Source organism: Furipterus horrens, unplaced genomic scaffold, assembly GCF_987537825.1.
Source record: "Furipterus horrens unplaced genomic scaffold, mFurHor1.1.pri manual_scaffold_3, whole genome shotgun sequence".
Lineage (NCBI taxonomy): Eukaryota > Metazoa > Chordata > Mammalia > Chiroptera > Furipteridae > Furipterus > Furipterus horrens.
Window position 1 is genome coordinate 15,866,120 of NW_028327173.1, and position 17,344 is coordinate 15,883,463.

Here is a 17,344-nt window from a genome sequence, read left to right on the forward strand (position 1 = left end):
TAAACTTATTTAAATTTAAATGTAGGGAGTCTCTCCTCTCCTTTGGATAGGCATGAAGAGAGGTCTCCTAGAGGGAAAGGCTTCATTTGAATGCCTGCATTCATCAGAGGCCACTTGAGGAAATGTCACTGTAGAGGGGCTTCAGACAACCAGGGCAGGCTGATGAGAGAGAGTTTCTGCAGAGCATTTTGGAGCCTCTTGTTCACTCCAGGTACCAGACCACCCCCCCACCATGTCCTTACCCAGCATGGCAAACAAACTGGGGCTTGTTGCCCTCTGATCTTTCTCCTTTGCTTCCTTGGGCAGAGGTCTGGAGAGGCACCAGGCCACAGTCAGCCCAAAGTAGGCCGCGAACACATGGATGTGCATCAGGTTTAAGTGGTCATCGCCCATCTGCAACAAAACCCAGCGGGAGCAGTAAGCATCACTATCTCCTGCCCAAGAGCAAAGGCCTCTGTTCCTTGGAGAAAGTTCTGAGCTTCATATAGCAGGTGTGACTTGAAGTCATGAGACTGGTGTTTGGAACTTATCCAGCCCAGCAGTTCCTCTTTCAGAGGAGCCCTGCGAAAGGCTAAGTGTTTATTCTAGGGAGGTTGCAAGTTGGTCTTATCGGTAGCTTTTATTTTATTTATATATTTATATCCTTACCTGAGGGCATTTTTTCATTGCTTTGAGAGAGACAGAGAGACAGAGACAAAGAAAGAGACATGGATGTGAGAGAATCGTCAGCTGGCTAATAGGCTGACTCTTGTACATGCCCCAAACAGGGATTGAACCCACAACCTAGACATGTGCGCTGACTGGGAATCAAACCCACAACCTTTCAGTGTATGCTCCAGTCACCTGAGCCGTTCGGGCCAGAGCTGATCAGTAGCTTTTAAATACTTTTGGCTGAGGTCCACTTAGGTGAGGCCAAACAAAAGCCACATGATCACACACCCTCACTGCTTTCTACTTTGTGGCAGAATTTCACGGAGTTATGAGTGATATAAACTTTGCAAACAGCCAGACATCTCACAACTGAACTGGAGTCTTTAGTAAATTTTAGGTATATGCTAATTTTGCTTTATTAATATCAAATTTAGCAATCCTGAATAACTCACTTAGTGGGCTACTCCTAAATCCTATCAACTGTGCCTTCAAAAAATACCCAGAATTGGCAGAATTTTTAGCACCACACCTCCCTGACCTCCTCTTGTTTTAAGCCACCATCCCCTCAACCCCAAATTATTACACTAACCTTCTTAACAAGGGATCAAAGTTAACATCCTCAGCAATGAGACAAACACCACTACCTTGCTATGTGATGTTGGACAATCCCTTCCCCACTCTGGGCATCAGCTTTCTCATCTGTGATCAGCCTTCATCTTACTTGATTGTATCTGATTGCATCTCAGGGTTGCAACTAGCAGAAGAGCTGGGAAAACCATTTGGTCTGGCCTCAGCCTTCAACTTTTGACCACTTCCCTCAATGAGATCGGATGTATAATCAGTGACACACATTGACTGGTTTGAAAGAAGATGCTGGTCATGCAGCTTGCTGGCCCATAGCTGGTAGGGCCATGGGAATTAATAATCTTTTTATACATCCCATAATTATCTTGTGATTCCTACAGTACTTTGGAAGTTAAGGCATTCATTTGCTATGGTTAAACATTTAGCATAGACCACACTTCTGTAACCCCATTTGGGCCTGGTTTTATTTTTTTAAATCCCAGAAGCCTCACCAAATGGACGCCACCCTTTCCACCTGCTCACCCCTCCTCATAGAACCACGACTCACATAGAGGAATTTCTTGCTCACCACCCGCAGGGCGCCAAAGGCTGTCACCTCCATCAGCACCATCAACAGGAGCTGCATTAGGCTGGCCTTCCCCAGGACGGCACCCGCTGAGATCAGCACAGACATAGTGCTCATGGTGGCCTGCTGAATCCTGGGGAGAGAGGACGAGACAGGGATGGCTGAGAAGGAAGGATGCCTCTCATTCCTTCATTCATTCATCCACTCATTTAACAAACACTTGTTGAGGATCTACCACTCTCTGCCTGGCACTGTTCAAGAAACTCTGGGCACATTAGAAGAATAAGAACACAAGGTCTCTGCCTCCATGTGGGACTGATGCTGCCCAGCCTGGGGTTCCCTTCGTCCTCTTCCTCCCTCAGGGTGGCATCCATACTGAGGATGCTCAGAGGGTCTCATAGGTATGTTACTGCGAGTTAGAGAGGCCAAATGTTCCCTTACGGCTCCTTTCTGGGACCTGACAACTGGGACTCTGCTTACGGCTTTTCTTCCGCCGTCATCACTCACGAATGCTCAATAGAGGGCGCTCTTCACCTGCGTACCCCTCTAGCCACCTTTATCTGCTCTCCCACCAGGTTTGGAAGTAGGACAAGCCTGGCTTCCAGTCTCAGCTTTTCCGCTTGAGCAGCTGTTTAATCTCACTGAGCTTGGTTCTCCATCTGTAGACTACGAATGATAATAAAATTATCTCATGATAGTACTGGGGGGATTAGAACAAATATTCGTGCATGGGTGTCTAGCACCGTGACGGCACAAAGAACTGAGGAGTAGAATGCGGCATTAGCATTATTACTAATTCCTTCCTTCCCTTAACAAATGAGCAAGCTCAGGGTGGGGATTCAGGAGGAGAAAACAATTTCTGTTCCTGAGGAACTATGATTCAGCTGAAGAGACAGAGCTGACATCATGAACCCTGATAGCACTATCCATGTTATAATGAGGCTGAAGGGAGACACTGAAGAGAGAGAGAACAGTGTGGACTGGGCTAGTCAAGGAGGACTTCCTGAGGGAGGTGTTGCTGAATACAGCAATCTATGGTGGCTAAACCAATCCATCCTCCCCTGGGTACCTTGCTCTGAGACTCACCCCTCCACCTGGGAGTTGATAATGATGATGCTACAACCATCACCACCATCATAATAATTTATTGAGCATCATGTATAAACAGGCTTGCAACCACATCATCTCATTTAATTTTTTTTCAATTAAAGTTGACATTTAATATTATTTTTTATTTGTTTCAAGTATACAGCATAGTGATTAGACATTTATACAATTTATGAGGTGATCCCCCCATAATTCTAGCATCCACCTGGTACCGTACATAGTTTTTACAATATTATCAACTATAGCCCCTATGCTGTACTTTACATCCCATGACTATTTTGTAACTACCAATTTGTACTTCTTAATTTCTTCCACCCAGCCTCTCAACCTCCTTCCATCTGGCAACCATCAGTTTTTTCTCTGTATCTATGAGTCTGTTTCTGTTTTGTTTGCTCATTTACTTTGTTCTTTAGATTACACATATAACTGAAATCATACGGTATTTGTCTTTCTCTGTCGGACTTATTTCACTTAGCGTAATACCCTGTAGGTCCATCTATGTTTTTGCAAATGATAGGATTTCATTTTTTATGGCTAAGTAATATTTCACTGTATATATGGACCACATCTTCGTTTATTCATCTATTAATGGGCACTTGGCCTCCCTCCAGTCTTAGCTATTGCAAATAATGCTGCAATTAATATAAGGGTGCATACATATATTTTCAAATTAGTGTTTCGGATTCCTTCAGATATATACCTAGAAGTGGAATTGCTGAGTCATAAGGTAGTTCTATTTTTAATATTTTGAGGAATTTCCCTACTGTTTTCCATAGTGGTTTTACCAATTTGCAATCCCACAAACAACACATGAGAAATCTTTTCTCCACATTCTCACCAATACTTGTTTGTTGGTTTATTGATGATAGCAATTCTGACAGGTGTGAGATGATATCTTACTGTGGTTTTAATTTTTCAGTTCTCTGTTGATTAGTGATATTTAGTATCTTTTCATATGTCTATTGGCCATCTGTATGTCCTGTTTGGAGAAATGTCTATCCAGGTCCTCTGCTTATTTCTTTTTTAAGTATATTTTTATTAATTATGTTGTTACAGTAGTTCCAATTCTTTTTCCCTTTGCTCCCCTCTGCCCAGTACCCCCCTTCCCTCCAGCAATCCCACCCAACTTCGTTCATGTCCATGGGTCGTACATTTAAGTTTTTTGACTTCACCCTTTCCTATATTATTGTTAACTTGCCCCTGTCTATTTTGTACCAACCGATTATGCTTCTTAATCCCTGCACCAGTTCCCCATTTCTCCCCCTTCCCCCTCCCAGCTGATAACCCTCCAAATGATCCCATACCTATGATTCTGTTCCTATTCTGGTTGTTTGCTTACTTGGATTTTGTTTTTCTTTTTTAGATTCAGTTGTTGATAGCTGTGAGTTTGTTGTCATTTTAGTGTTCATAGTTTTGACCTTCCTTGTCTTAAGTAAGTCCTTTTAACATTTCATATAATAATGGCTTGGTGATGATGAACTCTTTTAGCTTTACCTTGTCTGGGAAGCACTTTATCTGCCCTTTCATTCTAAATGATAGCTTTGCTGGATAGAGTAATCATGGCTGTAGGTCCTTGCCTCCCATCACATTGAATAATGCTTGCCAGTCCCTTCTTGCCTGCAAAATGTCTTTTGAGAAATCAGCTGATAGTCTTATGGGAACTCTTTTGTAGGCAACTCTCCATTTCTCTCTTGCTGCTTTTAGGATTCTCTCTTTATCTTTCATCTTTGGCATTTTAATCATGATGTGTCTTGATGTGATCCCCTCTGGGTCCAGCTCACCTGGGACTCTCCACGCTTCCTGGACTTGTATGTCTATTTCCTTCACTAAGTTTGGGGAGTTTTCCTCCATTAATTGTTCACATAAGTTTTCAATTTCTCACTCTTCCTCATCTCCTTCTGGCACCCCCATGATTCGGATGTCGGCACGTTTAAAGTTGTCCCAGAGGTTCCCAAGCCTCTCCTCATTTTTTTCAATTCTTATTTCCTCATTCTGTACTGGTTGACTATTTTTTTCTTCCTTATGTTCCAGATCATTGATTTGAACCCTGGTTTTCTTCCCTTCACCATTGGTTTTGTGTGGATTTTCCTTCATTTCACTTAGCATAGCCTTCACTTCTTCTTTTATGCATTTGCCATACTCAAGCATATCTTTCAAGCCTGTGAGCATCTTTATCACCAATGTTTGAAATCCTGCATCTGTTAGGTTGACTGTCTCCTCATCACTTAGTTCTCCCACTGGAATCTTGATCCACTCCCCCTTTTGGGCCATACTTCTCTGTCTTCTCATCTTGACAGGCTCCTGTGTTTGTTTGCCACTGTGTCTTAGGTAGAGCTGTTGCTCCTGTTATGTTGCAAGGGGCAGAGCCTTAGGGATTCGTCAGCACAGGGCGACCTGTTTCACCACGTTGTGGCGCTGTGTGTAGGGGAGGGGTCTGAGAGGGAACAATGCCGCTTGTCCAGCACTCGGCCCTTTTCCCGGCACTTCTCCCACTTCAGTATGGGACTGGCACCCCTCTAGCTGTTGTCCTGGTCGTCATTCCCAGAGTGGGTGGGTCTGCAGACATTCTAGGACTGTGGGTGCCCTTTAAACAAGTGGACTCTGCTGAGAGACTGGCAGTTTCTGCCTCCGCCCCAACCCCCACTGGTTTGCACAGTCAGAAGCAATGAGGCTTGATTTTCCCCGGCACTGGGACTGTGAGCTGTGCAGTCTGGTGAGGAGCTGAGAACGCTCCCCAGGTGTCCGTCCTGACTTTTTAAAACGTTGTAACTATGCTTTCCACTGGCCTGCCACTGCCGCTGCTGCTGCCACCACCACACCACGTCCTCTCCGCCCCAGCTCCGCCCCTCCTACCTGTCTGGATGAGTATTTCTTCTTTATATCTTTGTTTGTTAGACTTCCATGCAGTTTGATTTTATGGAACTTCTGGTTGTCTCTAGTTTTGAGGTAGTTGTATTCCTTCTTAGTTGTGGAGGGAGATGCAGCATGTCTGTCTACGCCTCCATCTTGGCTGGAAGTCCTCCTTATTTCTTAATTGGATTTTTTTGGTGTTGAGTTGTATGAGTTATCTATAAATTTTGGATATTAACCCTTTATTGGGTGTATTTTTGATGAATATATTCTCCCATTCAGTAGATTGTCTTTTTGTTTTGTTGGTGGTTTCCTTTGCTGTGAAAAACTTTTTAGTTTGATGTATTTCCAATTGTTTAGTTTTACTTTTTTCACCCTTGCTTGAGGAGATTTATCAGAAAAAAATATTACTAAGAACAATGTCAGAGATTTTACTGCCTATGTTTTCTTCTAGTTTTATGGTTTCAGGTGTTACATTTAATTTTTCAGTCCATTTTGAGTTTATCCTTGTACATTGTGAAAGAAGGTGGTCTAATTACTTTATTTGCACATATTTGTCCAATTTTTCTGACCCCATTTATTGAATAGACTGTCTTTACCTCATTGTATATTCTTGCTTCTTTTCTAATATATTAATTGAACATATAGGCATGGGTTGATTTCTGGATTTTCTAATCTGTTCATTGATCTATGTATTTGTTTTTATGCCAGTACCATGCTGTTTTAATTACTATAGCCTTTAAGTATAGTTTGATATGAGGTAGTGGGATTCCTCCAACCTTGCTCTTCTTCCTCAAGATTGCTGTGGCTAGTTGAGGTCTTTTGTGGTTCCATATAAATTTTAGGATTGTTTTTTCTAGTTCTGTGAAAAATGTCATTGGTATTTGGATAGGAATTGCATTGAATCTATAGATTTTTTTAAGTAGTGTGGACATTTTAATTCTTCCTATCTATGAACACAGTATGTGCTTTCACTTATTTGTATTGTCTTCAATTTCTTTCTTTAATGTCTATTGATTTTTCAAGTACAGGTCTTTTACCTCTTTGGTTTAACTTATTCCTAGGTATTGTAATTTATTTACTGATGTAGTTGTAAATAAAGTTGTTTTCTTAATTTCTCTTTCTATAGTTTTATTATTGTTGTACAAAAAAATGCTACCAGTTTCTGAATATTAATTTTGTATCCTGCTACCTTACTGAATTTATTTTTAATTGTTCTAGTAGTTTCTTGGTAGAATCTTTAGGTTTCTTGTATGATTGCTGTGGCTAGATCTATCTCATTTAAATTTTAACCCTTCAGGTAACCCTCTGTAAATGGTGCTAGGGTGTCATTCAGTACCTCCATTTTAGAGAGGAGAACATTGAGACTAGAAGAGGAGACTCTTTTGGCAATGACCACACAGCTAGTTTATGACAAACGTGAGGTTCAAACCTAGCTGGCCTGGATTCAAAGCGAGTCCTCTGAAGTCTGAACACAGCCTCCCCAGTGTTTGCTGCCAATGTAGAGTCCTGTTTAAGGCTCAAGACTTCAAAAGGAAGGTCAGAGGGCAAAGGGCAAGGGGAGGAGTCTCACAGGAACAAGGAATTATTTAGAATTATTTAGAATTCCTTACTATGTGAGGAAAAGGACAAGGACAAAGTTGAATAAGATAGGACCCTGCCCTGAAGGAACTGGTCATGGGTGACTCAAGGCAGAACCAATTCAGTGCCAAGTCAGGCTTCACAGAGTGGGTGAGGCTGAGGGAGAGGGAGAGGGAGAGTCCCTATCTGGGCAGCAGGACTGAGCACCACCCACCAGCCCAGTCCAGCTGGAAAGGTCAGGAAGGAATCCATCACTCAAATCTGTGATGCCATTCTCAGCAGGGGTCACAACTGGGAGGATCCAACCGGTCAGAGGTGGGGCAGGGAAGTTCACTCAGGATGTAGATGACATCTTCTTGTCTTTGTGGATTGAGTCAGGAATAAATAGGTCACCACAGGCAGGACCACAGAAGAAGGGAGCAGCCCACAGATGCCTGTAGACTGAGGCACAGGAGGCTGGAAGCTTATGTGACCTTACGCCCAGGCATCAGAAACACCAGACCAGGGCCACCACTGTCAGAGTTCTCCCAGAGTGCCCTTTGTCACTTCCCATGTGCTTACTGAGGTTATCGAATCACCATGGGAATCAGCTCTAAAACATTTTAAAAGGAAAAAAATGTGGAGTTTTTTTCAGGGCCAGTAGGGAGCTGACAAGACTATTGCATGTCATGACTACTTGGATTGTACTGGAAGATGGTTAAAGCTAAAGCCATGTCACCACTTAGCTGTGTGATCCTAGGCAAGTGCCTTATGCTCTCTGAGCTTGTTTTCTTGTCTGTCCACCAGGTTAGACCTCTACTAGAAGGGTTACACAAAACAATGTTTGTCAAGTGCCTGGCATAGTGCCTGACTCAGTAGCTGACTCATCAGCTGATGTTCAACAGCAGTGCCCAGAGGTTTAGTAGGGTCTTAGAGGTGTGGATGCAGTGACCTTGAGAGGCGACGGGTTCCATAAGATACCTAAAATGGCATTTACAATAATCTGGGGCAGGTCAGAGATTCAGAGTTACTTAAAACAATAATTTAAGAAATTTTTTTTACCTAGTTCCTCCTGTCAGGCACTAGCTAATACTTTTTTCTTTTTAAGTGTACAGCTTGATAGATATATATACACCATTGTATAACCATTACCCAAAATAACATAGGGAATATTTACTGCATCCCATAAGGTTCTTTTGTGCCCCTTCCTAATCAATAACCACCACCTTCCCCAGGTAACCATTATTCTGACTTCTAGTAACATGGGCTAATTTTGTTGCATCTTAGGATTTCATATCAATGCATCTAAATGGACCAAAATAAATTTAACGGAAGTAAAAGCGCAGCTATTTCTTGTTGATCAGCATTGAAAACTAAGAGTACTTCTTTCTTTTCAAGAGACTGTCTCACTGAGTGTAACATTTCTATTTCTATTTCTTTCTGTCTTATCTCCATTAATTTTTCTTTGAACCCATATTGGTTGTGTAACTTTACAAAATCATATTCAATAATAAAGAAGCGACTTAGGGAGAGTTGTAGATTTGGAGTTGTCAGATAAAATATATGATGCCCAATTAAATTTGAATTTTAGATAAACAATGAGTAATTTCTTAGTATAAGTATGTCCTAAATATTGCATGGTCTCATTGCTAGAAAGAAAGGGGCCATCCCGGCTTTTCTAGAACCCACCCTCTCCAGCCCCATACCCTCAAGGACCCAAAAGCGATCCAGCCACCAGTTACCTGGACAGTTTGATGACCACTTTCTCAAAGGAGAGCTGGTCCAGAAAGCCATCCAACAGGACTGCCCACTGCACCCCGAGGGCCAGCATGAAGAGGTTGAAGGCCACGCTGCTCCAGGTATATCTCCACAAAGATGAGGAGAGGAAGCCCAGGCCAAGGACCGCCATGACGGTGATATCCGGGAAGAGGGCTAAGGGACGCAACATGGAGGAGGAGGAAGAGAAGCTGACGAGGTAGACGAGCGATTTTCAATCTTTTTCATCTTAAGGCACACAAATTAATTACTAAAATTCTTTGGCACACCAAAAAATACATTTTTTGCTGATCTGACCAAAAAGTAGGTATAATTTTTATTCATTTACACTGATGGCTATTGTTTTGTTGGGTGTTGTCATTTTTTTGTTTTTGTTTTTTTTTAATTTGACAATCTAAGGGAAAAGAGATCAGTGCCCCTGACTAAATAGTCAGGTACTGCATGTTTTAAAAGTTCTTGCGGCATACCAGTTGAAAATCGTGAGGTAGAGGCTTGCGTGAAATTAGTTTTACAGAATGGCAGCTGGAAGGAACATTAAAGATCATTTGAGAGTGCTTGGTCAAGTTACTTCAACTCTCTGAGCCTCAGTTTTCTCATCGGAATAATGGGGAGAGTACATGGATACCGTGAAAGGTTGAAAGAAGGATAGGATGAGCTAAGCTGATTAAGCATAAAGGCAGGACCTGCCTGGCCCTTTGTGAATGCTCAGGAAATGTAACAGTTTTTGTTATTATTGAACACATCACGCTGTGAGCAAGTATAGAGCATCAGGACCAGTAGTTGGCACATAGCTGACACTCAGTACAGGTAATTAATTACTGCTGCTATTGGGGATCAGGTTCAACCTCCTGATCATGAGAAAGAGAAAATAAGGTCATAGAAGCCTGTGGCTTGGCTCAGGTCATGCAGAAAGGAGGGAGGAAAAGCAGGCCCAGAGGTTCTGTTGGCAAGAACGAAATTATCCTTGCAGAAAACAGCCATCTCCCTTGGCCACCTGCTGAGACAGACCTGGTGGGCCAGCAGTAAACACCAGGGCCATCTGGGTGACCCACACCTTCCCAAACTCAGACACAGTGCAGGGCCCACTATGTCAGGTGAGTGCAGGAGACTCACCTGATGATAGAGAGAGGTCCAGCAAAAGAAAAGGGGTGGACGCTTTGATTTAATTCCAGGCCTGCAGGATGGTTAGCAGCTTGGTCTCCAGAACTTGGCAAGCTTGGGTTCAAATCAGGGCTCTGGCACTTTGTAGCTGTGATGTCTTAATCTAGTTCTTTAACATCTCTGAGCTTTAATAACAGGCTACATTTATTAAGTGTTTATTCTGTACCAACACTGATTTAATCATTTTACATAAACTACTTCATTTACTTCTCAGAACGATCCAAAAGGTAGATGCTGTTATTATTACAGTTTTACAGGTATGAAAACTAAGGCACAGAGGAGTTAAGAAACTTGTCCCAGCTGGTAGAGACAGGATTTCAACCTAGAGGATCAGCTCTGAAGACTGTACATTCAACTAAAACGCTATCTGCCCTGTTAGTTTTCTCATCTGTTAAATGGGAAAAACAATCATACCACCTTTGTGAGGTTGCCAGAATCCAATGGTATAGTGCACAGAATCACTCTGAATAATAAAGACTATTTTATCAACAAATATCAACTATTTTTATATGTGTATAAATGTCTGGAGAGACATATCGAAGGAAGTTTCTCCCCCTATGGATATATTATATCTGCTTTGGGAGTTTTACTTGAAAAATATTTCCAGTGTTTAAATTTTCTACAACCAGTTGTAGACAGTAAACAGCTTTTTAAACAACAAGGAAAAAAAGCACCGGCTTTGAGTTTAGACAGTTCTGATTAATTCTAGCTCTATCATTCTCTGTTAGGTTAAACAATGTTAAATTGCCAACATTTGAACCATTTTTGACCTATAAAAAATGGCAGTTTATGTGTTTTGACTTCACAGCCATGTGGCCTCGTAGATTGCTTACTTTCCTCATCAGCTAAATGAGGGCAATTATCCCTCCCATCAGAGGGTGCTGGGAGATATGTAGGAAATATTTTGTTCAAGTGCTTGGCACAGTGCCTGGCACAAGGAGAAGGCTCAGTAAGTAGGGGCTGTTTATTCACCACCACCACCACCATCACCATCACAGCAATAAGAACTCACCTGGTCTCCAGCCCGGGCTCTGATAACATGGAGGAAGCGCTCAGAATCAGAACTCTCCAAAGTCAAGAAAAGCCCCTTCGATTTACATTTACATTTATTTTCATTTAAAAATGTACACATCTAGGGTCTTGCACATAGGGCTTGGGTGCTTGTTGAAGTTCCTAGATCAATCTGACAGCACTGGGATATAGGAGACCCCTGAGGGCCTCCGTGGGATCTGGGGAGTCAGCGAGTGGGTTAGAAGAGGGCATCCAGGAGGATTCAACTTCTTGTGCCTTCTTCTCTGACAAGGGGGAGGCGAGGGGTTCAGGCAATGTCTCAGTTTCCTGCTTGCATCCTCTTAGGAATGGGGCTGGACTGGAGGTGGGCAGGGCACATTTTGTACTGGGATTCCTCTTGGGATTGCTCAGATTCCTCCAGGAGCCAAGCAGAAAACCATGTGTGTGAAAGGCGCCATGCCTACTTGGAAGTGGTGAGGCCTGCAACCACATGGACACTGCATGCCCCACTTTAGATATTCAAATTCAATCTTTTATTAAATGCTGCTGTTAAACACACCTGCCATTCTGCAGCAACACTATAGGCATAGGGTTCAGACTTACTGAAGACTTCATGAATAGGGAGAGCCTTCCATTTTCCCCCCATTTTATAGAAGGGGACCAGAGAGAGCCTGTGACTTCCTCAAGGCCACACAGCATGCCAGTAACAGAGCCAAGCTCTGAATTCCTGGCACAGTGCCCTTCCACCAGGCCAGGCCATCTCTTGCTCTTGTTTGCCCTCCCCTTGCTAAGGGACCTTGGCAGGTCCCTTGCCCTCTTTGGGCTTCAGTTTTCCTGTCCGTAGTACATGGAAACTAGACTTGATACTCTCTAAGGACCCCACCACTCTGGAATATTCAGAGGAGGGTACCAGTGGGTGAGAAGAGGAGGGTCCCCAGGATTAGGGCAGAGGTAGAGTCTAGAGATGAGAAAGTCAGAGGATCTTGGGTGGGGGCTTCATCAGGCACAGCTGCCACCCCTGCTGGGTACAGGAGCTCAGGGTCTTCCTCGCCAAGGCCCTACACTGTCCCTGAGGGAGGAGTTGTGCTTCAGTCAGGGGGATAAAGGCAGGGTGGCAGTTTCTGGGAGTTGTTGACAGAGCCCATGCACCCCACACTGGTCAGTGAGTAACATTTGATTTCAGGCTCCTTCTTCTCTTACCCCTTGTACCCTGCCCTTTCCTCTCCCAGCCTCCCAGGGTGCTCAGCCCACACCTGCTCCTCCCATGTCTCACTGCCTGGACCCCCACTTCAGGGCTGGGGCCCAGTTCTGGGCATCCCCATCAGTGTCAGCCTCCTCTCTCAGAGCCTGTGTTACACCCGCATCAGCCACTGGTCTAATAAGCTAATGACTCTAAGGTGTTCAAGACTGATAAGGAATGGATGTGCTCCAGGGGCCCCAATGACTGGGCTCCGGAGGAGAATTTTATAATCTAAGGCATGACTTGGAGAAAGATAATCTAACTTGGGAGTCCAGCAGTGTGAGATGAGGCAATAATTACCATCACTGTAACAGCAGGCACATATATGGCGCCCTCCACATACCAGGCTCTGTTGTTTCAAGCACCTGACAGGCTTAACCTGCAACAGCTTCATGTGGTGGGCACTATTTATTACCCTCATTTTACAGATGGGGAAAGGGAGGCACAGAGAGATGCTGCAACTAACCCAGGTCACGCAGCTAGCAAATGGTGGTAGGAGATCTGAATTCTGACTATCTGGGTATAACCACTACACAATCCTGCCCTTCATACAGCATATATAGTGTAATGGTGAAGAGTGTGGGCCTCTGAATGAGGTTGTTAGAGCTCACAGCTTGGCTCTCCCTCTGTGTCCCAGCTTCCTAATCTGTAAAATGGGTGTGAAACAATGGAACCAACTCAGAAGATTGCTGTGAGCATTGAGCTCGCTGGCTCATGCAGATCACTGAACCTAGCATTGGGTGCCTGGTAAGTGCTAGTAACTATTATCCCATGCCTGCCACTTGTTAGCTGTGTTACTGGGCAAGACTGTGCCCCCCCCCCCCCACGTCTGGCCTGGATGCCCAGTGACTCTAGCTCTGTGTTCCCACGTGCTCTTGCCCCTCCTTCTGGCCTGTAGACACTTCAGCACAATCAACTCTGAAGCCAGGGCCACCTTCTGCCCTCAGGATCTGGGCTTGACCTCCACATTGTTCTCTACTGCTAACTGGGAAGACATCTGCAGCCCCAGACTGGGACCATCTGTGGAGCCTCATGCTGCCTTCCCCTTCCCACACTCTTTCCTCCCATCCTCCCCCCTGCAGCAGCCTGAGAAGAGAAAAAGAGATTTCCCAATCAGAGGGGTAGCCAAAGCTAAGGTGTGGAAGGCACCAGAATTTGGTAGTATTCTTGAGTCACTGGCAAAGCTCCTTTTATCTTTCAGCAGATCTCCTTCTGGCTTCTGAGGAGTACAGGGGTGGCACTGGGTGGTAGACACAGTGCAGGGCCCGGGCTGGTTCCCCAATTTGGCAGCTTTAGAGTAGGCTCTGTGTGACAGATTGTTACAGTAATGCCCCCAATGACTCATGCTTTCCAATGTAGACCCCTCCCACCTGGGTTTGGCCTGTGATTTGCTTTGGGCAATGGGACATTAGTAAACTTAATACAAGCAGAGGCTTGGAAAATCACCTGCACATTGGGGCTTGCCCTCTGTTACTGTGGTAACTCTCCTGCTGCCATGTGAAGAAGTCTGGTAGATGGAACCACAAGAGCTAGCTGCCAGACATGTGAATGAGTCCCTCTGAAGCTGTCTGCCCCAGTCAAATCTTCAGGCTGGAGATGCATGAGTGTCCTCAGGTGAAACCAACAGAAGAACCGCATTGCTGAGCCCAAACAAAAGTGCTAAACCACAAAATCATGATCCTGAGCAAATTAAATGGTTGCTATTTTAAGACGCTAAGTTTGGGAGCTGTTTGCTATGTAGCAATAGATAACTGATACTCTCTGCTTTTCTTAAGTATCTCACAGGCATCTCGATCCCAACCCTAAAATGAACATATCCTTGTTTACTTATCCCACAATATGCCCCTCCCCATGCCTCTCATTTCAGGAACTGGCACCTCCATCTGCCAAACCACACATCTGAAGCCATTTTTGACAACTCCCTGATTTTCACCAAGCGCAGCTGATTTTTTTCCCTCCTCTTCAGACAGCAGGATGAAGTTTGAATTCCTTACTCAATCGAGTGGATCCACCTTGCCCTGCCTCCTCTTTATGCTCCAACAACACTGCATTATCAAACCCTCACCTGGTCCACTCCAATGAGCACACACACAATGGTTCCTGCTGTGCTTTTGACCTTCTGTTTTCATATAACTTCTACTGAACCTTCAAGACCTGACTGGGAAGTCACCTTCCTGCCTGGGTTGTGGGTCCTTCTCTGTGCTTCCATATATAGCGAGTGTTTGAGGACACTTTATAGCTACATTAGCTGCATAGCATAGGAGTGAAGGACTTAGATCCAGGGCCCAGTCAACGAAGTTGGAATACTGGCCCTGACACCTACTGGTTATATGACAAGTGACTCTACCTCACTGTCAAGTAGGGCCATGAAGCATAATGGTTAAGTGAATGAAACTTAAACCAGGCTGCCTAAATTTAAATGTGCTGTGCTTTTGCTAGCTGAGTGACCTTGGGCAAATTACTTAATATCCACGCGCCTGACTTCTTCATAGGAAAAACGGAGATCATAATAGTGCCCATCTCATGGGGTTATTGCGAGGGTTCAGTGAAAGCATTTAGAATAGTTCCTGGTATATATTAAGAGCTCAATAAATACCAGCTCTAATTAGCATGTGTCTGGAGCCCACACTGGCTGTAACAATGGTGAATGAATAAATGAATGAATGAATGCATTGAATTACATTGTACTGGATTGAAAAGAATTAAAGTAAATGGAAATGAATTAGAACAGTGACCAGGTCTTGTTTGTCTGTGAGGGCCCCTCTGGGCCAGCCCATTGAGTTGTGTAGGGGTTTCCCTCTCCCTATGTCCTACTTTCCACTGCAGAGGGCCCAGGGATACCTTCCCTTTGCTTCCAGTTAACAAGTCAGTTAACATCACTAAGGAACAAGCAAGTACTCAGCTGAACTCAAGCATCAGCGTTAGCTCAAGAATGTCACTCAAGGAAGCCTGTCCATTATCATGAACAACATATTGCCCACTGAGATGCTTGAAAACTCATCTCAATTTTTGTAAAAAGCAACAGTCATGCCACTGTGGACATCTATCTTGTTTACTGTTGCTGTCGTCACTGTCTGTGAATATTTTTAGCTGCATATAAAGTAACAACCATCCTACACTCCCCTTCAGTTATACCTTATGGCTTTTTATTTGCTGACAGAATGCAGACTCTTCCAGCCCCCAAGTGAGAAGAGGCCTGGGGGTGGGGGAGGGGCAATAGACTAAAGCTTCTAAAAGGATGTTGGTACAGAAATGAGCAAGAGAGACCCAAACAAGATGACAAAAACTAAAAACGCAACAATGTGAAATTCCTTGCCGCGAAGGAGAGAGAAGTTGGGGGGAAGCTGGAATTATAAGGACTATTTGGCAAAGAGAATTCTGGGAACACAGAAAAGGAGGCTCCTCACTCTGCCCTGACAAAGCAAGGAAGGCTTCATAGAAGAAGTGATGTCTATACTAGTCCTAAAAGAGAACCTACATTTTTGGCTGTGTCTCTGTGCAATCTATGGAAGAAGATGAGAGAACCCCTTTCCTTGGAGACTTTGTGGAAAGGAATGTTTAGGCTTCTGGAGGACACTGACCTCCTTTGTCCCTGCCTCTGTTAGCCTCTCTGACCACCTCTCCTCTGGTCACTCACCTTGTTGAGGCCCCATGACCTTGCCATCCTTTGAGGAACTGTCATAGTTGGTGAAAAAGAAGAAGATGAGAATAAGAGCTGCCTCCAGCATCAAGGTCCACAGGGGCAGGTAGCACCGCACAGACCTTGGGTACTTAGAGCCCATTCTTTGTGCTTCTCTGTGCGTGGTTCCATCAGCACCAAGCAGTATCCCGCTGTCCCCACACCCACTGGAGGGAGTGATGGGGAGACACCCGCCAAAGGCCTTATCACAAGCTGCAAGGCCGGCTCTGTTGGCCTGTCTATGGAGTTAACACAGGATCAAAGGGACTATGACAGCGAGGGGGAAGAAATGCATTTTCCCAACATTCATGCTTTCATTCATTCATTTACTCATTCATTCTTTTATTCATTTGTTCATGTAACAAGAGGTTGCTGCATTCCTACTGTAGGGCAGGCATTGTGCTCGGTTTAAAAGAAAGCATTCATTCACTTGGCAACCAACATAAGAATCCTCCTTTATTCATTCCTTTAGTACCCTCACCATATTCCTGCAAGAAAGGCAAAGAATGGATCAATACTCCTATTTTACAAATGGGGAAACTGAGGCTCAGAAGAGGCTTTGGACTGGCAAAATTTCTCTTTAAAACCTTACCACATGTCAGAGAGCATCCAGTGAGCTCTTAATAAGGATGTATTAAATGAGGATGAGTGAATGGATGAAAGCAAAGTATAATGCTAAGTTCTGGGAGGATATAGACAGGCCCCATGGAGAACTAACTCCTCAGAGTTACATAGCTGAAATCGTATGTATTTGAATCTGTACTTAAATCTACTTGTTTCTAAATCTTTTAAGTGTAGGTGGGAGAAAAGAAAGGAATGTTGGATCCAGCTCTAGTAAAAACCTGGCGGATTCCTGATCCAGTCCTAGACCGAAGTTTCTCCCACCTCTGGTCACCTCCTCATAGAGCAGCCCAGGATTCTGCTTGGGGCATGAACACAACAGTGCATTTAGGAATGCCACAAGCCTCAGCATGTCCACAGTGGTGGACATCCCTTTAAAGGGAATTTAGGCCACCTGCTTCCTAACTCTGACCCTGCAGCTAATTTCTCCTATGGCCCGCATGCATGTGCCTAGCTGAAGATCTGAGATATAATAAGCATAAAAGAGAGGAAGAGAGGGAGAAAGAGGGAGGAGGAGGGGAAAGAGGAAAGGAAGGAA

At 44.1% G+C, this 17,344-nt stretch overlaps 1 protein-coding gene across 3 annotated transcripts in view; it reads right to left on the reverse strand.

Moving 5' to 3' along the window:
* RHCE (Rh blood group CcEe antigens) overlaps nt 1-16,374 on the reverse strand; it is a 30,982-nt gene extending 14,608 nt beyond the window's left edge. For 2 of the 3 annotated variants that reach the window (XM_090268813.1, XM_090268812.1), the window contains exons 1-4: nt 16,144-16,354; nt 9,061-9,250; nt 1,784-1,934; nt 243-393 (exon numbers count right to left, since the gene is read on the reverse strand). In XM_090268813.1, coding sequence (XP_090124939.1) covers nt 243-393; nt 1,784-1,934; nt 9,061-9,250; nt 16,144-16,288 — 637 coding nt within the window. In that variant the 5' untranslated portion in view covers nt 16,289-16,354. Of the gene's footprint in view, nt 1-242; nt 394-1,783; nt 1,935-9,060; nt 9,251-16,143 lie in introns of all 3 variants that reach the window. The other variant, XM_090268814.1, reaches the window with a different exon arrangement.
* Between the last annotated feature and the right edge of the window lie 970 nt (nt 16,375-17,344).